General features: G+C 36.0%; 1 protein-coding gene across 1 annotated transcript in view; it reads left to right on the forward strand.

The window, feature by feature from the left end:
• The first annotated feature begins 5,387 nt into the window (after positions 1-5,387).
• The window catches only part of LOC131039591 (uncharacterized), a 44,766-nt gene continuing 27,988 nt past the window's right edge, over positions 5,388-22,165 (forward strand). The window contains exons 1-2 of the mRNA XM_057972381.2: positions 5,388-5,777; positions 5,864-6,027. Coding sequence (XP_057828364.1) covers positions 5,660-5,777; positions 5,864-6,027 — 282 coding nt within the window. The 5' untranslated portion in view covers positions 5,388-5,659. The remainder of the gene's footprint in view (positions 5,778-5,863; positions 6,028-22,165) is intronic.

Raw genomic sequence — 22,165 nt, forward strand, 5'->3', positions numbered from 1 at the left:
CATTAGAGATAATATAATTTTTTAAAGTAAATTAAATTATTTAGTTCAACAATTCATATAATACTGGGTTGCATTCACAAATGCTCACAAGTAAAAAAACAACAACATATTAGAGGAGAATGAGGTGTCAAGAATACATCCAACTAGGTTTATGGGGATCGTAAAATCTAGGAAAATTTGTCCCCTCTAGTTCCCATCTATCCACTTCATTTGTAGTAGAATATTAAATTGAAGTAATTAGTATTATGGATGGTTGTGTATGGGATGGTACATTATAGTTATATAGATTATCATGCCAATTAAGGGTGATCTTCCCATTACACTCTTGTTTTAAACCACTTTTTATCTCTTAAATATTCACAATAGAAAGTTCGAAAATAATTAAACATGGAATGCACTCAAAGCTATATGGAAGGTAGTCCAAGATCTTTAAAATATACTTAGAAGTCTCTAAATTGAATTTGCATCTTATACATCTACAAATATTGTTAAATTGTGCAATAGGTCATATTTACTTAAGTGATACTAATACATTTCTAATGTGTTGGACTCTCCAACCACATGACAAATACAAGCATGTATGTATTTCATAAAGGATATAAAATATTTATTTTGACAATTATTATTTTTTGCAAGACAAATGGAATAACAACTTGTCATTCAATTATTGAGAATGTTAGTCTCATTTTTGTTAATATTGCATTCATGAAAAACATATATTAGTCTACAAAGATTGACATTTTCATCATAGTATATCACAACCATGGACTTCAATTTAACTAATCCTATGTTTTAATATTTATTATATATAAAGTCTTAGAAATTTGTATTAAAGACTTTAAATTGTTTACATATAGATATTTAATTTTGAGTAAATTTACTAAGTAAGAACATTAAAGATAAGGTTTTACAAATTGTAGAGGCCTTCATCATAGCTAAAGATAACTTGAAGGAAATATATTCTCAACAAATAATTGATTTAATGATATCAATTGAATGGTAAGATATGTAATTACCAACTCTTTTTAATTTATTCTATAATAAAAAATCTATTCAATTGCATTTATAAATATATACCTAATATGCATATCTTAAGTTTAATTTACTATTATTATAAATAATATTATAATATTCAAATTTCAAATCATCATTTTTATTATAAATATGTATCTTATTTTTTCGAATTAAAAGGCTAATTAATAATATTGCACATATATATTTTATCTAATAAATAAATAAATATGAAAACACTTTTCACCCTGCCATATACTAAATACCATCAATAATCACTATAAAAAAATAATGACATTTGTAGTCACTTTTTTCTATTTGACAATGTAAATTTCACAACGTAAGATTGATAGTTTTGAAACCAAAATCAACTCACTTTGCTTGGTGTTTTCTTTTTCAAGGTCTCTCCATTGACTCCTGGTTATCCCATTTGGTAATATGTGAGCTATGGTGTCCTTTTTGTAGACATCAAGAGTCTCTCAAATATATATTTTGATTTGACCTGGAGCTCAACATTTTTGGACTTGGGTACATGACCTTTTTCTAAGTCGTTCAAGCTAGATCCCTTTTCTCGACATATGATTCTTTTAGGGGATTGACTTTGCATCTCCCATAAATTCACATATGTTTGACTTTCTTTTATGGTGGAGTTTTTATTCAACATATATAAAGCTATTAATTTTACTATTTTTTCTAATTGTTATGTTGATTGTCATTTTTTGCTATATGCTAAAACCACAAATTCAAGTGCAAACAAATAAAGTTACACTTGAGGTGGCCCACTTACAAGTGTCATTGGATCGCTAGGGTAATGTTCCTTGTGTTGTTCCTAGAGTTCCTTTGTTTCCCTCTTCTCAGGCCTGTTCCCCTCCTAAAGGATATCATCATGGGTATAGCCTATCTACATGTGGCAACTAAGAGTATATTACTCACATATATCATTAAAAGCTCTCACTCAAAATAAAAAATATATTTAAATATACTTAAAACATAGAAACATATTATTAATACCTACATAAATCAAAATATTTATAAATAATTATTATTTCTATCGGTAAACCCTTTACACCTCCATGTAGAACACATACTAGGCAAAATTTAAAGTATCTTTTTAAACATGCCCAAAACTTAGAAATATACTACTAACAACTACATAAATCAAATATTTATTGACAATTGTCAATGGGGTTCTGCTCTAATGGCAAGCCCATAAGGTTCTCAAGCTCTTGGACTTCATTGTGACTTCTAAGTTGAGTGTCTTCTTAGTTGAATATGTTGATTGAAAATGACCAAAACTAACCAAACAAACAAAAAATAAATAAATTTAATCGAAAAAATCTTTACACGTCCACATGCGGGGGCCTCCCACTAGGTCTGGGAGCCCCTGGGCGGAGAGCCGACCTGCCGCCAAGGACCGTTCGTGTGCTTCCTTGGTTGCAGAGCTCCACCAATCCTCTCTTTTCCAATCTGAAAATTTGATTTCAATAATTAATACTGGGATGCATTCACAAATGCTCACAAGTAAAAAACAACAACAACATATTAGAGGAGAATGAGGTGTCAAGAATACATCCAACTAGGCTTATGGGGATCGTAAAATCTAGAAAAAATTGTCCCCTCTAGTTCCCATCTATCAATGTGCATTATTTTGATCACTTTATTTATTACTGGCCACTTTATTTGTAGTAGAATATTAAATTTAAGTAATTAGTATTATGGATGGTTGTGTATGGAATGGTACATTATAGTTATATAGATTATCATGCCAATTAAGGGTGATCTTCCTATTACACTCTTGTTTTAAACCACTTTTTATCTCTTAAATATTCATAATAGAAAGTTCGAAAATAATTAAACATGGAATGCACTCAAAGCTCTATGGAAGGTAGTCCAAGATCTTTAAAATATACTTAGAAGTCTTTAGATTGAATTTGCATCTTATACATCTACAAATATTGTTAAATTGTGCAATAGGTCATATTTACTTAAGTGATAATAATACATTTCTAATGTGTTGGACTCTCCAACCACACGACAAATACACGCATGTATGTATTTCATAAAGGATATAAAATATTTATTTTGACAATTATTATTTTTTGCAAGACAAATGGAATAACAACTTGTCATTCAATTATTGAGAATGTTAGTCTACAAAGATTGACATTTTCACCATAGTATATCACAACCATGGACTTCAATTTAACTAATCCCATGTTTTAATATTTATTATATATAAAGCCTTAGAAATTTGTATTAAAGACTTTAAATTGTTTACATATAGATATTTAATTTTGAGTAAATTTACTAAGTAAGAACATTAAAGATAAGGTTTTACAAATTGTAGAGGCCTTCATCATAGCTAAAGATAGCTTGAAGGAAATATACTCTCAACAAATAATTGATTTAATGATGTCAATTGAATGGTAAGATATGTAATGACTAGCTCTTTTTAATTTATTCTATAATAAAAAATCTATTCAATTGCATTTATAAATCTATACCTAATATGCATATCTTATGTTTAATTTACTATTATTATAAATATGTATCTTATTTTTCGAATTAAAGGGCTAATTAATAATATTGCACATATATATTTTATCTAATAAATAAATAAATAAATATGAAAACACTTTTCAACTATCATATACTAAATACCATCAACAATCACTATAAAAAAAGAATGACATTTGTAGTCACTTTTTTCTATTTGACAATGTAAATTTACAACATAAGATTGGTAGTTTTGAAACCAAAATCAACTCACTTTGCTTGGTGTTTTATTTTTCAAGGTCTCTCCTTTGACTCTAGGTTATCCCATTTGGTAATATGTGACCTTTGTGTCCTTTTTGTAGACATCAAGAGTCTCTCAAATATATTTTTTGATTTGACCTAGAGTACATGACCTTTTTTTAAGTCGTACAATAGAACCCTTTTCTTGACATATAATTCTTTTAGGGGATTGACCTTGCATCTCCCATGAATTCGCATAGGTTTGACTTGCTTTTATGGTGAAGTTTTTAGTCAACATATATAAAGCTATTAATTTTACTATTTTTTCTAACTATTATGTTGATTGTTATATGCTAAAACTACAAATTCAAGTGCAAACAAATAAATTTACACTTGAGGTGGCCCACTTACAAGTGTCATTGGATTGCTAGGGTAATGTCCCTTGTGCCATTCCTAGAGTTCCTCTGTCTCCCTCTTCTCAGGCCCATTCCCCTCCTAAAGGGTGTCATCATGGGTATAGCCTATCTACATGTGACAACTAAGATTATTACTCACATATATCATTAAAAGCTCTCACTCAAAATAAAAAATATATTTAAATATACTTAAAACATAGAAACATATTATTAATACCTACATAAATCAAATATTTATAAATAATAATAATTTTTATCGGTAAACCCTTTACACCTCCACGTAGAACACATACTAGGCAAAATTTAAAATATCTTTTTAAAATGCCCAAAACTTAGAAACATATTACTAATAGCTACATAAATCAAATATTTATTGACAATTGTCAATGAGGTTGTGCTCTAATGGCAAGCCCATAAGGTTCTCAAGCTCTTGGACTTCATTGTGACTTCTAAATTGAGTGTCTTCTTAGTTGAATATGTTGATTGGAAATGACCCAAACTAACCAAACAAACAAAAAAAACAAAAATTTAATCGACAAAATCCTTACACCTCCACATAAACCAAATTAAAAATATAACCCAAATTAAAAATATATTTAAACATATTCAAAATTTAAAAATATTTTATTGATATATGTATGCATCACATATTTATAAACACTTATTTCCTTCCCCCTAACCCTTTTCAGCTCCACATAAAACAAGTACTAGTCAAAATTAAAAACATATTAAAATTAAAAACATATTATCGACAATACCTACTTAAATCACAACTTTTTTCTATGAATTAACCTGTTACAGCACAACATGGGACAACTGCAAGCCCCTATAATATATTGAATATGGACAGATAATTATATTCTCTCTGTTGGTAAAATGGCATAAACCGTCCGTTTTAAAATACAGCATGCGCCGATTTATGCGGTAAATGCATCTTCCGGCCCGCTAAGACAGGGAAATTTTAATTATAATTGAAATTTTCAATGGATAAGCAGTAAAACTTTGAGTACAGATAACACCTGTTAAACAGCAGGCGGTTCAAAATTTAAAATCGTAGTACTGAGAAGCAGTAGTCTGATAATTCACGAAACCACAACCTTCCAAGCAACCAATTATATATCCATTAAGTATATGTCCAATTTGATTTACGAATTCACAATTTCCCAAGCAAACAATGGCATATACACATTAAGAATATATTCTCCAATTTGTTTCACCTAATCGGAAGATCGGAAAACGATCCACATTAGCGTTTCGGTAGTCGGAGTACGCATAGTAGGATAGATGACATTCATCCGCGTCCCTAACGAGTAAATAAAAAATGGATATTTTTAAATACTGGTACGTGTCAAGTATCAGCAGTACAGCTGGTTCGCTTCCACTCTTATCATTCATAAGATCTAATGAATGTTGAGATTGGAAGGTACATATAAGAAGACCTGAGTCCAAAGGAATAGTAATACCCATCTCGCTCAACCAGTGGAAAGCAAATTAGAATGGCCTCCATGAAACAGCACCAGTTCGAAGTATATTCAATGTGTATGCTCTTGGTGACGCTTCTATTTAGTTTTCACAGTGCATTTGCGGTGGAAGAGGAAACGAGTATTTATCATGGTGAGAGTTACAGACGCTTTTCTGGTGACAAACAAGCAAAAATGTTTTGGAAGAGTTAATGAGAGAAGATGTTTTGTTCTTATTAGGTGTGAAATATTTGGAGTCGTCTGTGCCTGCCGCGGCGCCTGCTATTGTGGAGAAGAACAGTTCGCTAATATTAGCACTGAGGCGGACGCATAGACGTGACCCACTTGATCATTTCAAGCACTATGGAGGGGGCTGGAACATCTCTAACAAGAATTATTGGGCTGTGAGTGTTGAAATTTTTAATACCCACTTGTTAGATTTAGTGCAAGCGCGCATATTTTAGTATTTACACCTGTGTGTATGCGCTTCTTGGTGTTGGACAATTTTGATGGATGATTAATTTGTATAGTAGCTATTGTTAAAAGATGAAACATATGTTTACACAAACATGCTTGTTTTAAAATCTTGAATACCCTCTTAAAAAATAGCTCTATTATGCACCTGCTTTTGTCTATATGTTGTCTGTGCAAACTTGTATATGTTTGCTGGTTTTTTCTGGAACTGATACCTTAGCTATACATCGTGTATATGCATATGCCTCTGTGTATGTGCCATTTTGTTCCGGAAATGGCATATATACAACGTATATATGCTGTATATTGATGTCTTAAATGAGCAATTGATAGAAGGAGGTTAAGCCTACACACGTATATATATGCTTATAGATTTGCAAATGCAGATGACATTATATATGTGCGTTTGTATGCGCGTGTTTCTTTGCTTTGGAAATAATAGATATACAATGTGTATGTGTTTGGTCATACTTATTTGCTTTGGAAATAATAGATACACAATGTGTATATGCATCTGCATATGTCTGCGGGCTTCGAAATTCCAAAATGCCTTCTCGTTAGCAGTTTATTCAATTTTAAACACGACTGCCCCTATATTGACAGTCACTTGGAGATTCACCGTTTCCATACCGCGATCATGTGGAGACTATATTCATATATAAATAGCTTTATTCCCATAACTTCATCTCAAACGTAGTGCTCCTCAGTATAGGAACAGGAACTGGGTTCACAACCCTGTATACACATCGCCGGGTAACTCTATTTATATATAATATAGCCATATTCTTGTTCATTAACTCTTGTACTCTGACTTCAAATGGTATCCAAGTACCATGATATTTATACATCTCCTACCTCTCTGTACCTGTAAATATTGAAATCGCCAGTAACTATTTGCTGGAATTATGTGCATGCTTCTTTGCTTCTTTGCATATTTTGAAATCCCTAAATACCTACTTGTTAGCAGTTCAAACATGAATATCCCTATATTTGATAGTCACTAGGAGATTTACCATCTCCATACCTAGATCTTGTGGCGACTATATTAATAACTTAATTTGTTTACTCCCATAACCTCACTTGAAATGTAGTGCTGCAATTTTATGTCATGAGGAGAATTAAATTCAGGTTCAATTGCTTCAGTTTCTTTCTTTTTTACTAATTCCTTCTCATTCAAATCAAGGACAACCTCCATTTCTTGTATAATCGCTGCACATCTTGGCCAAAGATTCTTGCAAGGTGATAGTTGAGGTGATTGATGCCTTCTCTCATCCTTAAGCAACAATAATTGCAAACCACTATTGACTGCCTCTGGACCTAGTGTGCCATGCCTCCAAGTGGTGTCCTTCTTGTCACTACTACAGTTACTTGCGGACTATCCACAACGTTTGAAACTATAGCAAAAAGAAAAAAAATCAACCTTAAACTAAATAATTAAAACGGAGGAAAATAAAATAGATTTTTTAAGGGGTCAATTAGATGGTGTTCTGGTGGTGCAGAAATTAGAAGAAATGAGACCCTAATTTTAGTGATTATTTCTGACAAGAAATCAGAAGTTAGATAACAACTGTTATGAATTTTTGATGATATTCTTGAATATCATCATGATTCATCATAATTCATAAATTGCATATTACAACATGTTACATCTTCCTTTTCCTTGGTTTTGTGAAAACTTTGGGAAAGGTTCTAAATTTCTAATAATCACATTTGAATATTTGATACTGACAGTATGATAATTTATCATTGATGAATGAAATTATGATAGTGATAAAATTAGTTGTATAAGTTCGCGATTCTGGTCTCCACTCCTAGACCCCCTCATTGTAATCAAATTTTTTATATGACAAGAGATCCCAATAACAATTGGGGGTTTGGGAGTGGAAACCCAAATGGGTTTGATGGGCAGAGGTGGCAAGCTACACAAGGTGTTAGATGTGAGAAAAACCCAACGATTGAGGGGGTGCTGGGAATTTCTTGACGTGTTTGGGCATTTTTTATTGTTGTAGACATTTTTTTGCCATAAGCTCACCAAGTTTTTGTGCCAAAAGCTTGGCGAGTTTTCCACCAAAATTTCACGAGTAAAATTTGTCAGTTTTTGGCAGAAAAAATCATCGAGCAAAAAAATCGGTAAATACTTGTTGACTTGCCAAGTACATGACAAGTGCTTCATCTATACATGTAATTCAACGTACTAAAATCTTCTAGGTCTCTATGGATTGAAACAACCACTGCTCGTGAGAGGGAGTTGTTAGAGAGTTTTGGTGGGTGCGATGCTCAAGTTTCAATGGTTGAATCTATAGAGGCTTGTGAGATACACGACAAGTGCTTCATCTATACATGTAATTCAACGTACTAAAATCTTCTAGGTCTCTATGGATTGAAACAACCACTGCTCGTGAGAGGGAGTTGTTAGAGAGTTTTGGTGGGTGCGATGCTCAAGTTTCAATGGTTGAATCTATAGAGGCTTGTGAGATACACAAGGACTTGTGATAGATTGTTGAGTGTGATGCTTAGAATCTTCTAGTGGTTAGAAATCTGATTTTTTGGGCATGGAGGAATGGCACTAGCTGGAATCCAATTTGCTGGATCCTAATAATGCAGCCTGTATAACCTCTGATCACTTGAGTTTCCTTGATTCATGCAGCAATTGAATCCGAGAATTCAAACCTGTGACCATTATTCGTCTATTTCAAAGGCTTAGCCATCTGCTGCGAACTCGTGACTTCTAGTGTGTTTTTCAAGATTCTTAGAAAGAGCGTGTATTATAGTAAGTCACTCGGTTGGGTCTGATTCTTAATATTCATCATTTGTATCACTCCAGTTAGTTTTGGATTTCGATGCTTTTCACTCATTCCTGCAACTCAGGTGTAATATTAAGTTATATTTTAATTAGTTTTACTAAGGTTGCTATTTTAATTAAAATAATTTAATGGGCACCTTACTATAATAGCTTGTTGGATTGAGAATATAAAGTTTTAAATGTTGGAACACTGATAAAGTGATGTTATGTGCCAAGAATAATTAAATCACTTTCCAGGGACATAAGGCTTGTTTAATTAATAAAATGATTTAATATTGTGTTTTCTAGAAAGGTCGTGGAAAAAAGGTTATAAAATGGGGTTTTAGCGCTCATATGCAGTTTATCCTATTTTCTCTAATTGAAACCCTTGTGGTTTGGGAGGTAGAACTTGGTTAATCTTTAGCTTCTGGAAAACGAAAACCTTCTTGAGAAGGTCAGTTTTGGTGGTGAAAGATTCCTCTTTAGCTGGTGAATTGGTGGAGGCTCTCAGATTTCGCAGTTGTATTCAAAGGTTGAGGTTTGGAAATTTGTGAAGTCTTATTCTAAGACAAATTTCAGTGTTTAAAGGTTTTGAAGAGTTTGTCAGGAAGTTATGTTGGGACGTGTTGACGTGTATTTTGTACACAATCATACACAGAATAAAATACCCAAGGGTACCTTATCCTCTCTTGAATAAAGCCTCTGATTGCTGAAGATGTCGCAAAAAAGGATCAATCAGGGTGACTCCAATGTTCTTTTATGTAGGGTCTGTATGTGTGGATAAGCACCAGTGGTCGTTGTGAATGCTGTTTCATCAAGGGGCCTTACGTCCTCCGAGTTGTAGGAACAAGATTTCTCTAAACTAACAAATCCTCAAAAAGATCAAAAGGTAGGGTTTGCAAGGGATAAATTCTAATCTAATCCTAAGAATGACCTAATGTAGGCTAGACTTGGCAAGATTCTACCAATTTCAATATTGCCATGAAATAACAACCTAACTGAAATTGATGCGATCTTCTAAGGTAACAAATGATTTTTCAATTCATCAAGGATCATGGACACTACCACAAAGGCACATATCCAAAGCTCAATGATGATTGAAGGTTTAAGTAATTCAAGTCTCTCCAGTTGACCACACAAGGCGTTCTTACAATCAGTAAGAAGCTAGTGGTTTGGAACGTGAATCTCACCAAAGATCAAGCCCAACACTAAGTCCTTCAAACTTAAATACTACTTTGACTGAGAATGATTCAAGAAAGTAAACAACCATGAAGATAGCCACAAGAATTGCAATAAAACACCATAACTTCAATATTTTATTGATCTCAAAGCCAAAATAGACAACAATTGCTTGAAGTTCTTTCTTCAAAACAAAATCTTGCTACAAAATAACTTTCTTCTCTCCAAAAGCTCTAAACTTCTAACTATTTCTTATTGCTAACTATCTCTAAAAATACAAAATGAAAATGAATGAGGGTATATATAGCATCCTCAATTACAATGAACGGCCCAGATCAAAAGAAGATCAACGGCTGAGATTCTGACACCTAAACCCTAATTAGGGTTTTATTACAAAAGTTCCCTTTTTATTGAACAATATTAAATGCATAGCCAAATATTTAATTTGGCACAAAAATCTAGGAAACATAGACCAATGATAATTAAGGTGCCATGTCATCTATAACAACCTCTCTTCTAGAATCTTATTCCCTTTCCAATGCTCCTTTTTAGCATATGCAATGAATCTGGACACGATTCCTTCAATCTCAGAAATAGGAATCTCGGGAAGATTCCTCATTCGTTCCTCCAAGTGAATAATCTGATCAAAGGCCTTGAGAAGAGCTGCGTCCCATTCAGGTTCGAGTTCCTTGATTTTCTCAATCAGGAGCATAGTAGCAAACATTTGATCTCTTTGCTCATCTGTAATAACATTCTCATCTTTGCAAAAGATGATCTTGACCCTTTCTTCCAACTCTTGAAGATCCACATCTGTCTCAACTTCGATTCTTCTGCCAAGAATAGTACATAAAACCCCAAACACCTTGTCCTGGATTGGATGGATGACCTCCTCCACTTGATTGCATCTGGTGCTGGTGTCCTCGAAAAGAACTTCCTTCATCTGGAGTAAAGTAGACCACTGGAGTAAATTATGAACTCCTCCATCCATTATCTTTTCTTGTGCCAAGGTCTTCCTTGGTGTTTGCCTGATTACTTGAAGAACAGGAATGATAACATCTTTAGTATGAGCAAAGGCGGCCACTGTTATCATTAGGTTATGGATGATCTCAAGGACCTGGATAGCTCGATGGATGGTCTGCATCATTCTTGTTGCAAACTCAACGACAACTGTATGGGATTTGTCAATCCAAGAGCTCATAAGCTGGACCAAGCTCTTAACTCTCTCTGCCTCACCAACTGATTCAAGGGGAAGTGCTTGCACAGGAGATACTGCTGGATCCTGACGTCCCAAAGGCTGACTGAGGTGGCTAAAGTAGCCTCTCCAAGCACCGACCTCTCTCTCAAGTTTTCTATTCTTTTCCACTTCTTCCTTAAGTTTATCTTTAAGTGCCTCAAATGAATCAGTTGCCTCATCCATTGCCTGCTCGGTGGTGAGTGGACCAAGCTCAACGGTTTCTACATCATATTCTTCTGCAAGGATTTCACCCTCGTACTTGTCCACTGCCGGTGTAGCTATCTGCAACTTCCTGGACCCTGTCTCATCTCTGATCATCTTGGACATTTTGGTGGCCTTCTTCTTTTCTGTTACTCCCTGAGAATTTCCAACAAGGTTATCTAAATCAATCACATTATCTTCGTCTTCGATCACAATCACCCTCGTTAGTCTCTCCTTCAACCAATCTGGAATGGCGGACCTTGTCTCTCTAACTTGTATTTCTTTAGGTAATGGCTCTTCTTTCCGGAGAGGAGATGTCGCTTCATCGTCATTCTTGTCTTCATGTAGCTCATTGACCTGGGGAGATTGACTTGATGAACGTTGAGATGCCTGTCCTTCTTCATGTTTATCATTCTGAACCATTGATTCCGTAGATTCCTCCACTTCAAGTGTCCTCTTCTCTTGTCGAGAAGATGTGCCGGATGAGCGATCTCGATTAGCCTCTTGCTTCCTTTTGGAAGATTCTCTTTTCTCAGGTCTTTCCTTCCTCTTCGCACCTCTAGGATGAGGATTGCCTTCACTTACGCTTCTGGGGTGAGGATTGCCTTCGCTTGTGCTTCTAGGATGAGGATGGCCTTCACTTACGCTTGCTCCTCCTTCTTCCGATCTTTCCTCCAAAGTAAAAGTCATAGGTATGTTCTGCTCTCTCAACTTTTGATGTTGCACATCAACCCATCTGCGAGTACAGGACAAAACTGGGGCCATCAAAGCTTTTAAGTCCACAACCTCAGGTTCATTCCAATCTATCTTTACTGCCTTGTCCTCTCTATCATAGGATGACTGGAGGTGCCTGCCACTGTCCTGAGCTTGATCGGCCACTCTGTAAACTTTGCATTTCCTGATGAAATCTAAAGGCAATCTGGAATGCATCTTTCTTTTCACTTCTAAATCATCTGAGAGATTCATCCAAAAGTCCTCTACCTGACATTCATGCTTGTATTTTCTACCAACTGTCTCTTCTATATACCCATAAGGATCAAAATTCTCCCTCAATGAAAAGAATGAAAATGAATATAAGGCCAACTCTCTTTCTGCATCATCTAAAGCTGGAGCATTAGGACATACCTCAACTGAATTTCCTAGTATGATAGGTACAAGAATTCCATTTCCATGCCTATGTCTGAATGCCTTCGCATAAGCTGCCAGTTGCCTAGTTACCTCAAGTAGTACTATCCTGTCTGTCGGATATCTCGGCAACATATATGGAGGTGAAGGACACCCATGAACTCTAATATATGTAAACTTCTGGAATTGGATAAACCAAGCACCATACCTCTTTACAAGTTCCTGTGCCTCTTGAGATAGCCGATTGTGAATCCCACCTTGCAGTGTCCTGGTGATGTTCATTGTGAAGGTATCATTGACTAACTTGTAATTACTCCCAGGTGGATGATGCAAGTGTATATAAGAGTCACAAACTCTGACTTCTCCAGGGCCTCTTCCAATCGCTCCTCTGTGAGGTAGTCCTGCATATTCAAAACTCCTGATCAAGGCATACATGATGTACGAGCTCATGTGGAATGACTTGGTAGCCTTCAATCTTCTTAACTGCACGTCCAAGCAATGGCTAATCATTCTAGCCCAATGAATTGTTCCTTTTCCTTGAACTATCACTTGGATGAAGAAGAACATCCACTTCTCAAAATAGAAGGCTTGAGGAGCCCCTGTAACTCGATTGAGTAAGGTTATCAAATCTCTGTACTCCTCCTGGAAGTCGATCCTATGTGGTGTGTTGGGAATCTTGCTTAGGCGAGGACGACTTTTGAGTAACCAATTCTTGTTGATGATGCTCAAGCAAGTGTCTGGATCATCTTCGTACATGGATCTAGCTCCTTCCAAGCTTTTGTAAATCATATCTTTATGTTCTGGTAGATGGAGTGCTTCACTGATAGCCTCCTCTGAAAGATAAGCCAAAGTGTTTCCTTCCTTGGACACGATCGATCTTGACTGTGGGTCATAATGGCGGGCACACTCGATCATCAGCTCATGGCACTGGATTGCTGGAGGGAAGTCGGCCACCTTGATAATGCCACTCTCAATTATTCTCCTTGCGACAGGTGATGGATTTCCAATGCAAGGGACCTCTCGAAACTTCTTCACACTGAAGTTTCCCAGGTTGGTATCTCCAATGTTGCTCCACTTTGACACGATCTTGGTCTCCATTTCTTCATTCCTTTGATCTTCCTTCATGAGGGCTGGACGACTAGTGGATGCTCCTATCTTCGGGGTCGCCATCTTGATATCTACACAACATTTCATAATGAGCAATATACCTTGGAACGTAGAAATATAGACTGGATTTAAGTTTTAAATTTAGGAAACTTCATGATAAATCTTTGAATTATCATTTCCTAAATATGACTATGCAATTGGAAATTTAAAATTTCAAAATTTGAACAAGGGATATCTTGCCATACCTCTCTTTGAGAACTAGCTCTAAAAAAGATGCAAAAATTAAGAAATTCGCTAGGCAAAATGAAGATCGAAGTCTTCTAGCAAATGCGCCTCCTTCATCAACTTCACCACCCTTTGGGTCTTCAACGCCTTGAGGAAAACTCGCTCCACCTCTAACCTCCAACAAAGTTCGCACTCCTTCTTGGATTGAAATTCGCACCTCTATTGCTTCTTCAAAATCGCATTTGAACAAATGATTGAATGATAGATTAAAATGCTTCAACATACCTCACTTATATAGGCGCTTACTTTTGCAATTGCCCATAGGCCGACTTGGAAAATAGGCAAAAATAAATAAAAATTAAATAAAAGAGGAGGCCGACCTTTATAAAATATTAAAAATAATATCCCAAGCGCTCTCTTTTTATTTAATTTAATAATAGTTAATTTAAATGCCTTTGCAATTAAAATTTCGATTTTTTTAAAAGGCCTAAATTAATTATTAAATGCCCATGCGAACTTATTAAATGCCAACTTAATTAATTTTTTCACGTTTTTAGCGAATTTGGCATTTTAATGTAATTTGAAAAATATTGGCGCCTAAGCATGGGAGGAATAAGGGACATCTATCAACATCGCTCTGGTCCCTGGGAGAGGGACAGGAGCGCCCCTTCATTTTGGCCTTATATTTCTTGTTTTTCATATTCAAAGTCTTATCTTGGACGTCCAAAATGGCCTTTTCGCTTGGAATCTTGAGTTTGATTTATTCCATCTTTGGAAGGAGTGTATCTTAAAATATTTTCGCCCTAGTCCCTTGGTGAGGGACAGGAGCGATCCCACCTTTTGCCCTTGGTCCTTGTCTTTTCCAATCGCCAATTCATGTTGCAGGGCAATCAATGATCTTCCTTGTTTGTTCTATGCATACCTAACTCGCCCTCTCAAGACAAAATGAGCTCTTCCAAGGATTTTCGCCCTGGTCCTCCAGTGAAGGACAGGAGCGATTTTTGCATTATTGCACACATTCATGATCATATTGACTTTCAATATCCTTCAAGGCAAAAACGTCATTGCTTACTCCATCTTGAGTGTTGGAAACAAAAGTGGCATTCTAAAACTAGGCATACTTGAAGATTTCGCTCTGGTCCCTTGGTGAGGGACAGGAGCGCTCTACCATTTATCTTTGGACTTCATTTTCCAAATCGCCAATTCATGATGTGAGGTAGGCAATGATTATCATCTCTCGCTCTATGCATGTTTTGCTTGCTTTCTCAAGGCAAAATTGACCTTCTTAGGATTTTCGCCCTGGTCCTTCAGTGAAGGACAGGAGCGAATTTTGCATTTGTGCTTTAGTTAGTCAATTTTTAAGATTGGTTCCTTGTTCATCGTCCTTCGAAAGACATTTTTGACTTTGTACGACCTTGCTTTGGTGTGGCTTTGGAAGGGAATGATTGTTTTTATGAAAATCGCCTTGGTCCTTGAGTGAAGGACAAGAGCGCCATAGCCCTTTTTATCAAGTCTTGTGGTCTTTGCAACTTCGTTGTTCCTTGTAGCGCTTTAAATAACATCGCCATCCTGTGCCTTGGCCTGGATTCATCCGAATTTGGAGGAAAAGACTTGATAATGTGTTTTTCGCCCTGGTCCCTGGGTGAGGGACAGGAGCGCCTTGGCCATTATAGGCTCCACTTGTGTTTTGCAATCTTTCAAGATTATCTTCAATGGAGCGATTATGCCTTCCTTTTCTCATCTCAAACGTAAAACTTGTTCTTCCTTCGCCAAAAAACTTGTCTCTTGAGAAAATCGCTCTGGTCCCTGGGAGAGGGACAGGAGCTTCCTTTAAGAATCGCTCTGGTCCCTTGGTGAGGGACAGGAGCGCCTATTGCAACTTGGGTTGATTTTCTTCATTGTGGTCCTTTCAAGTTATATTCAATGAGCAAAACACACTTTCCTTGTCCTCCTCGAATCGCGAAATTATTTAAATCTTGCAAGGATAAGGCAAACTTGGAATTCAAGCTCCGGTCCTTCAGTGAGGGACAGGAGCGATTTTGTCATCTTAGCATATTTTCTTGCTTGTCGATTACTCAAATTATATTCAATGGACAAGACATGCCCTCCTTGATCTCTTCCAATCATAAAATTGTCTTGATCCCGCAAGAACAGTGCAATCTTGAAAAACAAGCTCCGGTCCTTCAGTGAGGGACAGGAGCGATTTTGGTCCTCAAGGTCAAATCTTTATAATTTTCATCTCAAATTTCCTTTGCTGGGGAAGATACCATCATTTTGCAAGCTATGAACAAAAGTCCAAATCCAAAAATGTCCAAGAAGGTGCTCTTTGAAGAAAATCGCTCTGGTCCCTGGGTGGGGGACAGGAGCGATTTGTCCTTGCTGGGCCAAAAGTTCAATCTTTCATTGCCAACGACTAAGTCTGGATACTCCTTCATGCTCATTTCATCCTTCATTGCGTCCTTGATGCTTCAGTTTGATCAAATGAGGCCCAAAACGATCTAAGTAAGCCATTTGGCCTTGGTCCTTCAGCGAAGGATAGGAGCGATTTGGGCTTAAACTTTAAAAACTTGTCATTTTTGAGTCATCAAAATCTTCAAAATCTTCGATTCACGTCCAATTGTATCTCCTGGCGACCCTGCATAAAACAATTAAAACAAGTCAATAACCAAGATGCACCAAATATCACTTTCGCCCTAGTCCCTGAGAGAGGGACAGGAGCGATTTTGTCCTTATAAGCCAAAATATCAAAAATTTAGGTCTTCAGATCACTTCATCATGCAGGGTTAGGTCGTCTTCAAGTCCAGGAATCGGTTACCTTGTTTCCGTAATTTGGTTAAAGTTTGCCCAGACAAAATGTATAATTTAATCACAAAATGCTAACCCTTAGACCTAACTTGAATTTGTGCTCAAAATCTTAACTGGACCCATCCTGAGACATACTTGACTTCTTGGCAGGCTCATCCTATTTCAAAATTGCAATCTTCGGAAGGATGCTTAATAATCTTTCAAAATTTGGCTGGACTTCGGCTTGAAAATATCAAAAGGAAACTCCTAAGGCCTAACCCTAGTCCAGACGACTCACTCACTTACTCAAAATCCTAAAAGCAGAGAGAAGAACAGGCAAAACGAAAGCAAAAAGAGGGGGTCCCCGTTTTAATGGGGCGATGTGTGAAATGGTCACAACAGGACGCCATGTTATGAAACAAGAATTTGTTGGAAGAGTTAGGGTTCATTGAAGGTGTTAAGCTTTTTTGGTATTGGCCGATTGAGATTGAAGCATTCATTTCAGTGTGGGTTACTTTGTTTGAATATTTCCTGTAGTTTTGGACCCCAAGTTCAAAACTACTTGTGATTGCGTGGGATAGAGGGATGTTGAAGGAGCTTAACCTTGGGCAAATAAATACTTGTGATTGCGCGAACTAGTAAGGGCAATCTGTGAGAAATAATTGCAGACCTTTACAAGGCGATATTCCTCCTTCATTTTGGACCTTTGGAAATGAAAGGCAAGATGTGATAGTTTGCTTTGTTTGAATATTTCATGTGGTTTTGGACGCCAAGTTCGAATGCTGTTTGTTAGTAGAAGAATTTTGATCATGGTGATAGAGGGACATTGAAGGAGCTTAACCTTGGGCAAATAAATACTTGTGATTGCGCAAAATGGTAAGGGTAGCCTGTGAGAAATAATTGCAGATGCAAGATGTGATAGTTTGCGTTGACAAATAGAGGGTTGCATGAGTTGGATGTGTTCATTAAGGGGGGTCAACTTCAGTATTTGGAGTTCCTTTGTTAGCTGCATTCCTTCTACTAGAACGTTGGAGTTACAGAAAAATAGATCAGATTAAGCCTGGGTCAGCACTGCTCCTCCTTAACTGGGCGTGGCTTGAGGGACAATGTGCACATTTTCCTTTGTGGCATGATAATCTTCCATTGTAGAACAGTTTTCTGGATTAGATTCACCACATTTCACACTAAATTCTACTTTTGTATGGTCTTATCACTGCAGAATGTTTTAAATGCTTGCACCAACATATGAAGAAATAATGCACAGACCTATGCTTCTATCCGAAGACTTGATTACTTTGCTATGAATGAAGGTTAGAATTGTGCTCTCTTGCCCTACTCTGTGTTATTATTTGCTGTCCAATCTTTTGCAGTTTTCAGTGGTTTAGCATATTGTTCAGTTTAACTTTTACTTGCATACCAAGTTAGATAGTTCTGTTATGCTATCTCCACAACCAAATCAGAAAACAAATTGAAAGCACATAAAACGAATGAAGACAATCTTTAGTTGAGGTGTTTGTTTCATATGATCAGGTTGCAGATATTTTGACAAGCCTCTTGTCAAAAGGAAGTTTGATCTATTGAGAATGAAGTTTGGATTGATGGAAAACACCTTCCTCATTAAGAGGGAGTATGAGTTTTTTAAGGGGTAACTTAAATGGTGTCAGTGATTTATTTTGTTTTCTGGTCGCTGGGAAATCAGATGAGAGAACTTATTTTTAGTTTTAGTAACTGCTGTCTAGGTGGTAGATTTTGTTCTAAGTTCAGGTGCTTTTATTAGTATATTTGTGGTTCTGATTGCAGACTGTTCGTAGGTGCTGCTGCTTTGTTTCGGGTAGACAACAATCATTGAAATTTTAGTTTACGCTGAGTGGACTCTAGACACATTTTTAGTTTTCCGCTTTATTAGGTGCAGATAACAATGATATATGTTTTGATAGTTTTCTTTGTTGTTAAGGACATCTAAAAAGAAGTTGTGCATTAGTTTGTATCAGACTTGCAAAGCAAAAATGCTTAATAGTAAAATATTTAGACAGATAAGTGTATATTTTCTGAGTCTAGTTTTTAATTATTTTTTTGTACTTTTAGAAGTTTGTGTATGTAGGTTAAGGCACTTCAGCTCTGGGTTTGATTGGAGACTAAGATTGTTGAAGTCTGTTCAAACACAAATGTGTAGAATGGTGCATATCATATGCTGAATTTTAACAAGATGATAGAAAATGAAAGATTGTCATTGAAATCCTAAAAGTGAAAAACACAAGAAAAAAAGCAAAAACCTAAATAAAAAAAAGAAATAGTAACTTACCTTTCAAATTCAGTCAATAAACCTATCAAATTGGTTGAAACAAAGAACAAATCAAGTATAAATTGATGCAATGATTTCAAGTCAAGGGCACAAGAGAAAATATCTTACTTATTGGTTTGCTCCCTTGCAGCCCTTGATTCTGGTTTGATTTGCTTTGGATATGGGTATGGAGTACAGTTTTCTGTGCTCACATTATGGGCTCTGCAATTGGAGAAACCAAAATGCACCCCTGGAGAATCCATGGGTTTTTCCATAGTAAAGATAGTAACCACATTTTCCGTTTCAGAGTGTCTTTTTCCATTCATGTATTCCAGATGATAAATATGTCAGCTGCCATGGCACTGATGACTATTGATGTGCGTTTGGCTTTATTTTGGTGGATCTTTCTAGAACTCTTGTTGGTCTCTATTTGAGCAAGCTGCAGCCTTGGTATCATGTTACCGTTCCCAATGAGCTGGCAAGAGAAATTTCAAAATATTGTAAATATTTTAGGTAGCTAAAAGATAAAAATAATAATAAAAGAATTAAAAAAGTAAAAAGTTGACAGCCTGTCATATCTGATATAATACTAAAATTGTGGGCCAAAAGGTGGTCGCCACATGGTCATAACCATAATATCAAAATCTTGGCCCAAAAGGTGGTCACCACATATATCTGATACCATATTAAAAAAATAAAGGGGTGAAAGGAGGTTGTGGCCTTAGGAATCACCACCCTAGGGATCGAAGAGTTTATTTGGACAAGTGGAGGCCTGCAGAAGCATTCATTTAGTTCCTATTTCTTCAAGTCCTCATTTTGAAGTTTGAACACTCGTACATCCAATCCACAGGACAAAAAGTAAAAACTCCTGAACATCTCAAGTGCAAATTGGGAACAAAAACCTTAGAATTTCTATAGGCGATTCTAACTCCAGAATTGCTCAAAACTTCAGGAATTTCAACAGGCAGTACAACGATCAGAATTAGTGTCATAACAGTTGCAGCACACTGCTTTCATAGGGTTTGCAGCCTGCAAGGATACAGTCTAAGCAGCTGACCACCCAGTACACTCCATTACTCTGAAACAACAGCATCTAGTGAGAGGTTTTCGGTTCTGTTTGTACTCTGAAAAGCCTTATTACTAGCTGTTATAACTGTACCATGCAGTAAACTGTAGTATATTATGTTCCTAAACCAGGTTGTCTAACAATGCATAAATTTTGGATTGATATATTTATATTTTGTTCAAATCGTATCTGATTTTGGTTGTAAAATTTCTAGTTGAATCCTGAACTGATATTGGTTGTTGGCTGCTTGCAAAACCCTTGGTGGTGTAATAATAGGATTATGTTGTTGAGTGTGATGCTTTTATTAAGTATTCAGTCATAATTATGAGCAATAATATACAGGGGATATGACACTTGGTAACTGTGTTTAATTTTCTTAGGTGTATAATTAAGGGGACGGCAGGCATGAAAACACTTTTCACAGTATTTGGTTCAAACTGCATTTATATCTTCTTATAACTTTCAGTCTTTTCAATTTTTGGAACTCATTGAAGTTCATTACAAGTCCTATACCTCATGAACTAGGCAACAATCTTTATAGACATTGAGCAAAACTTTAGTTCATGGTCTTTTTTGTCCAATGTTCATGAACTTTTGCATTCTTAGACATTGAGCGTAGGGGTAATAGAAAACAACAATATTCCAAAAATAGGGCATAGAAAGTTCTGAAATTTTACTTTTAGATAAGAAATCCTTCAACAAACTCAGATTTATATTCAGATTATTGATCTGATTTTTCTGCTAATAGAAATAAATTTCTGATTATTTTGGAGTATAAAAAAGTTATAGGAAAGTAATCTAATTCTGCCCAGAAATTTCAGAAATGGTTTACATTGATTATCTTTTATTTTTCTGAGATAAGATGTTTAGAAATTAGAAGTATGCAGATTTAGACATAAATACCTCAGAAATGTCTCCATACCCTAGCTGTTCTTGCCAAAACTCTAAAAAAACTAGCACTAGGTCTGTCCCACTTGTCCTTTCTGTTGCTATCTTCAATGTTGCTAAAAAATATGAAGATATTGCTGTAAATTAATAAATTATTCAAATCTGAACCTCTACTCTGAATCTCACCTTCAAATTGGCCTCCAAACTTCATAGAGAATTGTAGCCTTGAAAATGATGTGCTAGGGCATCACAGGCCAAAACCCTTCCATACATACACACCCTTCTGACTAGTGGGGAGTCCTTATGTCTCTCCAAAATCAGGGTTACTCAAGGGTTTCAGGCCTTTAGCTAAAGATTGCAGCAGCAGTAGATAAAAGACTGATAACATAATGAGCTTTAGAAGAATGAAGGATGATTTAACCTAAACCATTGATCCATTACCAACTCAATCCAATGCTCCAAATAAAATCCCTAAAATGAGCATAGGCTCTTTGAAATCCCATACCCCCTTTGCCTTTTTGGTACATGTTCATTAATTTCATTTAAAGTAACATGTCACTTAAGTCATTAAACATAAAAAGGGGGCCAACTTAAGTCTTTAGGCTAGGAGTCACTTAAGTTGCATAAAAAGGTATGCCCACAACTTAAGAATAGAATAGAATACAAGCCAAAGACTCACACTTACCCAATAATGCTCTATGTCCTCCAACAATTCAAGGAAAGGACAACCAATGCCCTGTTAAGCCTTGTGGCTTGATTTGGGAACATCACAATCCTCCTTACCCAAATAATGCTTGTCCTCAAGAATTTGTAGACTAGGATGCTTAAGAATCTCCTCTCCTTCCCATGTTTCATCTCAAGGCAAGTTTTTCCACTTGATGAGATATTCAGAAATTACTTTATTCCTCAACTTTTTCTCTCTTGCAAAAAAATATTTTTGGAATGAGTATCAATATACCTTCTTCATTCATAGGGGGCAATTTTGTAGAAGGAATCACTTGCTGTCCAAGAGCCTTTTTGAGGCATGACACATGGAAGACATTGTGGATTTTGCTTGTAGATGGCATCTCCAACTCATGCTACTTCACCATAAAAATCTGGTTTAAGTTTTTTCGCTCCACTTACTTTCAATGAGGATTGTCTATAAGGTTGAAGACGTAAAAATACCATGTCTCCCACCTCAAAAGACCTCTCAA

The sequence above is a fragment of the Cryptomeria japonica genome, chromosome 5, assembly GCF_030272615.1.
Source record: "Cryptomeria japonica chromosome 5, Sugi_1.0, whole genome shotgun sequence".
Taxonomy (NCBI): domain Eukaryota; kingdom Viridiplantae; phylum Streptophyta; class Pinopsida; order Cupressales; family Cupressaceae; genus Cryptomeria; species Cryptomeria japonica.